Source organism: Lactuca virosa, chromosome 4, assembly GCF_052849685.1.
Source record: "Lactuca virosa cultivar CGN04683 chromosome 4, Lactuca_virosa_CGN04683_v6, whole genome shotgun sequence".
Classification (NCBI taxonomy): Eukaryota; Viridiplantae; Streptophyta; class Magnoliopsida; order Asterales; family Asteraceae; genus Lactuca; species Lactuca virosa.
Genome location: NC_136429.1, coordinates 10,942,075 through 10,947,367, shown reverse-complemented (window position 1 = coordinate 10,947,367; position 5,293 = coordinate 10,942,075). Strand labels below are relative to the sequence as shown.

The following is a 5,293-nucleotide window of genomic DNA, read 5'->3' as shown; positions in this document are numbered from 1 at the left end:
GGTTGTCTTTAGGAACGTCAGACGTGCTACCATGGTCACAACGGATGATATTAGTTTATTTACTTTCAATTGGATTAAGCATTGATCTAAGTATACTTCTTTAGATTGGGCTGTTTGGAGCCCTTCTCCCATTCTAAACTGTTTCTTGTAATTTTGTTCGAGCTTCTTGCTTGAGTTGTTTCTTCTTTTTTTAATATTTTGCTTGCTGTTCAAAAAAAATAAAAAGTATTATAGCCTTTAAAAGATTTTTCAAAACCCACCGACATGTTATTTGATAAAAATTTTAAAAATTCTTTAATTATTATTTTATGGCTTTAATTCAAGGAACTTTAATGAGTTACGAGTATTTATTCGCAAAAGGGTATTAACGTAATTCATCCCTCTTTCCGATCTCGCGTGTGCTATTCATCTTCTCCCTGTTCCTTGCAACCTGGCTATCTTGTCTTGGAACGAAACCTTTACACACACAAAACTCAGTGGGAATCTGTGTTTTCATAGGATTTATCACCCAAAAACCTCGATTATTCAGAGCTTGTTGACAAAATTTGCACACTCATCCTTGTAATCGTCGAACCATCTGTTCATTGAACACATAATCTTTCTCTCTCACACACAAACACCTTCACTGTGTGTTTTATATCATCTAAACCCTATGGTGTTACTCTAGACATGGCCATGAACTTGAAGAAACTTGTTCCAATCTCGGATCAGTTCCCGTACTTTACATTTCCAAGAAAGAAGGTAGTTTCTAGATTTGGTTTAGGAGTTGTGTCATTCTCCATTGTTATCTGTGTTTTGTTCTTTAATGTTTCTTTCAAGAATCCCATTTCAAACAACTTTGTTTTTCAAGGGTTTAATGCTAATAATAAAACCTCTTTGATTCCTTGGTCCTTTTCTTTTAGTAGAACCCCTGCTCTCAATGCCACTGTTTCTTTGGAAAATAACCCTGGAAAATTAATCATTGATTCGGGAGATGCCCTTTCTAGTAATTTCACTCGGGATACTAAAAACGAAAGCGCTGGAAAAGTTTTTGATTTGAAGGGCACCCAATTGGATTTGAAAAATGGAAGTTTCAATGGAAATCCTGAAAACAATTTTGAGTTGGAGGGTACCCATTTTAATAATTTCACGAATGTTGTGAAGAATGGAAGCTCGGAAAAAGTTCTTGATTTGAAGGGCATCCAATCTGGGAATTTCACAGAGGGTGTGAAAAATGGAAGCCTTGATGGAAACCCGGAGAAAAAGTTTGATTTTGAGGGTACCCTTTCTAGTAATTTCACAAAAGATGCGAAAAATGGAAGCTCTGATGCAGTTTCTGTGAAACCCTTTGAGGGGAAGGTCTCAATAGGTGGAAAATGTGATATTTTTAATGGAAGATGGGTGAGAGATGATACAAAGCCTTTATATCCAGCGGGTTCTTGCCCTTTTATCGATCGAGATTTTGATTGTCATCTTAATAAGAGGCCAGATGATGAATACGTGAAATGGAAATGGCAGCCATTTGAGTGTGAAATCCCCAGGTAAAATGATAATTAATCTCAGTTTAACTTAAAGAATTTTATTTGATTCGAATATTAATTACTATATCTGTTTTGCGTTTGCATAATCTTGAATGGTCAACTGCTTAAACTTTAATTTTCCATATAAATTTGCTGGATTTTCTGATTGTAGTTTTGATCAAAGTATCCGATTAGATCTTTGTTTGACTTAGTATGCTTAGGGGGTGGTTCATGTGTGCGATTATAAGTACGACTCAGATAATTGAAATAAATGTGAAATGATCTGTTTATCCGTAGATGCATTGAATGAACATTCAAGGCAGATTTGACTTATTTAATGACTTTGATAGTTTGATGTAATTCTTATTTGTTAGTGACCTAATACTCAACAGAATTGCGTAAAAAGGCTGCCCCTCGAATTTCCAAAAAATGTGGTTAATGTTTGACTTTCTTTTAATAGCCAGTCTTGCTAAATACCGAAATTGACATAGATGTGAATATGTGATACATTTTTTTTGAATCAATAACTTTATTGATTTGTATGATACACAAAAAGGTTTGTTTTTCTAGGTTAAAAGCATACGAAGTCGAGTTTTAAAAGCACCACGTTTGAATCTCAATAGTCAAAGGTCGAATAAATATATGTTTGGCTATGTATATATATTCCAAATGAACACATACTACAATAACGTATCTCAATTTGAATTGAAAATCTACATTAAAGGACATTTTTTGCCTCTACATGTCAATTTAATTCAATCTAATTTTCCATTCATGTATACCAAACAACATATTTATTTACGTGCGTTTCAGTTTGAATGCAACCGATTTTCTCGAAAGGCTCAAAGGCAAGAAGCTGGTTTTTGTAGGGGACTCCTTAAACCGAAACATGTGGGAGTCTTTAGTTTGCATACTCCGAGAGTCTTTCATGGACAAAAATAGGGTTTATGAAATATCAGGAAAGACCGAATTCAAGAAGAAGGGATTTTATGCTTTCAGATTCGAGGCAAGTTTCCCAAACTTGTTAAATTCACAACATACTATTTATTTAAATTGATTATTAAACAAGTTTTTGATTTTTGTGTTACTAATTGTTTGTTTTAGGACTACAACTGTACAATCGATTTTGTGAGTTCACCATTTCTTGTCCAAGAATCGTCTTTTAATGGTAAAAATGGTTCGATTGAGACACTAAGATTGGATTTGATGGACAAAACAACTTCAATGTATCATGATGCTGACGTTTTGGTCTTCAACACTGGACATTGGTGGACCCACGAGAAAACCTCTCAAGGGTGAGAACAACTTTCTCTCTTTACCTTTTGGCAGATAATACATGACAGGACAAGTTGTACTGTGTTTGTTATGCATTGGACTAGGACTGACATGCATTGGACTGAAACCGACAGACTGTGACCAATGTCAATGAGACAAAAATTGTAATAATTTTGTCCCCCCTAAAAAAGTGTAACAAGGATGCACTCTTGATCCTCTGTCTCTTCAAAAGACGTGAATGCCCTTTTCACGTAACTCATTGTGTTTTTGTTGAAACTACAGGGAAGATTATTATCAAGAAGGAGACTATATCTACCCGAGGCTAAAGGTTCTTGATGCATACCGTAGGGCACTTGCTACATGGGCCCGATGGGTTGATACAAACATTGACAGCAATAAAACGCAAGTTATCTTCAGGGGATACTCGGTCACTCATTTTAAGTAAGTTTAATTCTTTCTTTTTTTGTTCACTTATTACTCGCGTAAAATGACCTATTCGCCCATCATCATCATCATCACTTAGCTTAGTCTATGTAGGTCCACAAAACTCCCACGTACTATCCTTATTCAAGGGGTATTTTAGATACTTTATACATAGTCAAATAATTTTGTAAAAGTTGTTGAGGTTGGGGTAGATAGATATATGGAAATTTCACATCTCTCTACTATTAAAATTTAGGGCCAAAGGCAAATCACACTTTGTCCCATATTATAGAAACCCTTTGGCTTATTTTTATAATTTTGTTACAGAGGAGGGCAATGGAATTCGGGAGGGAAATGTCACAAAGAAACCGAACCAATCTTCAATACAAGTCACCTAACTAAGTACCCTTCAAAAATGAGGGCTTTTGACAATGTGCTCAAAGAGATGAAAACTCCAATTGTGTATCTCAACATCAGCAGACTTACTGATTACAGAAAAGATGGTCATCCCTCAATTTACAGGATGTCATATAACTCCATTGAAGAACAAATTGCTGCAGAACATTCCCAAGATTGCAGCCATTGGTGTTTGCCTGGTGTGCCAGACACTTGGAATGAGTTGCTCTATGCATCTTTATTGAAGGCTGGAAGAGGATCTTGGAAGTTTTGATGCAAACATCAAGTAACAATTATAATATGGTTTGACTTTTCATGGGGTCGAAGTAATATGTTGATCTGACCATTTGTGAGTGTTGGAGTTGTTGACACTTGTTATATGAGTAAATATGTTAAAAGTAATTATATGAAAAAAAAAAAATCACTAAAAGTAGACTAAAGGTGAATTTTATATTTAACAACATAACCATCTTTGCTTTGATATCAAGTTATATTATAAGCCGTGATGTTGTATGCCAATCTCTCTTTGTTTAATATCGAATTCTATTTATTTATTTATAGAATGAGGTTGCATACAACAAAGGTTTGCAAGCATATTCCCCAATTTTACATATAACATCTACCACTTTGTCCAAAGATCCATGAATGATATTTATTTCTTACACAAGGAGAACTCACGTGAAATATTAGTTTTTTTGACAACATTCAATTTGAGTTATTAATGAACCATCCCTTTCTAGACCTTTAAAATCATAGACTTATGGAATCTAGTATCTTTAGAAATTCAAATCTTATTTTTCGCTTGATTCTTTTGTAGTAGTTCAAACCAACATTACAACTTAATCATTTGAATGTAACACAGTAGACATGTAAGATGGTTGGCCTACAACTCGTCATTACTTAACTAATAAGAATCATTAAGTTATTCCATGTCATTTTCATGATCTTCTAGCTACAAGTCATCTTTTTCTTAGTTGGATGACAACTCATCACTATTGCTTAAGTCGTCTTCTACATGGTTGTATTCTTAAACATATGGTAATATTCTAAGTGAGATTTACAAGTATCCATATTTGTTTCGTTGGATACTGGAAATTCCTTTCGAATACCATTAATTTAAGAATAAATGAAGACACTATAATATATCCTTCTATAAAATATTCTTGGAGAATATGCAATTTTCAGTTTATGGATATGAAAAATGAAGTTAAACACTTAAATAATTATTATGAGATAATAATACAAAGTTATTCGAATTGTAAACATCTTATTCAAAGAAAAAAAAAACATATACAAAATCTAATAATCATAAATATGATAGAAACATCAACGCAAAAATCTATTTCAAATGAAACCCAAACTTCTATGACTGTTTGTTCTTATACGTACAGTTTCTCATATCATGATCAACTAATCGATTGTAAATCTTACAATATCTCTTCATCTCCGCAACCTCGATTAGAAACATCTCTTTCTTATTTGTACAACTTTTTTCACGAAAGACACATTATTCTTTCCTAATATTAGCTGGTTTCTTGATTTTTGTAACCTTCTCATATTGTGCTTTACAGTTGACCATGATACATCATCAACTTTCCCTTTCATACTCTTCAATATAATTATGCTATATTACGGAAAATTAAATTATTATAAGAAGCATCCTTATAGGTAAGAATTTTAATTAACTCTTTAAGCAAGAT

At 33.4% G+C, this 5,293-nt stretch overlaps 1 protein-coding gene across 1 annotated transcript; it reads left to right on the top strand.

Moving 5' to 3' along the window:
• Nucleotides 1–388: 388 nt before the first annotated feature.
• Nucleotides 389–3,995, top strand: LOC145169321 (protein trichome birefringence-like 2). Its single transcript, XM_079087896.1, has 5 exons — nucleotides 389–1,520; nucleotides 2,313–2,505; nucleotides 2,604–2,794; nucleotides 3,057–3,215; nucleotides 3,525–3,995. The coding sequence occupies exons 1-5, from the start codon at nucleotides 670–672 to the stop codon at nucleotides 3,865–3,867; spliced, it is 1,737 nt and encodes a 578-aa protein (XP_078944022.1). The 5' UTR covers nucleotides 389–669; the 3' UTR covers nucleotides 3,868–3,995.
• Nucleotides 3,996–5,293: the final 1,298 nt, after the last annotated feature.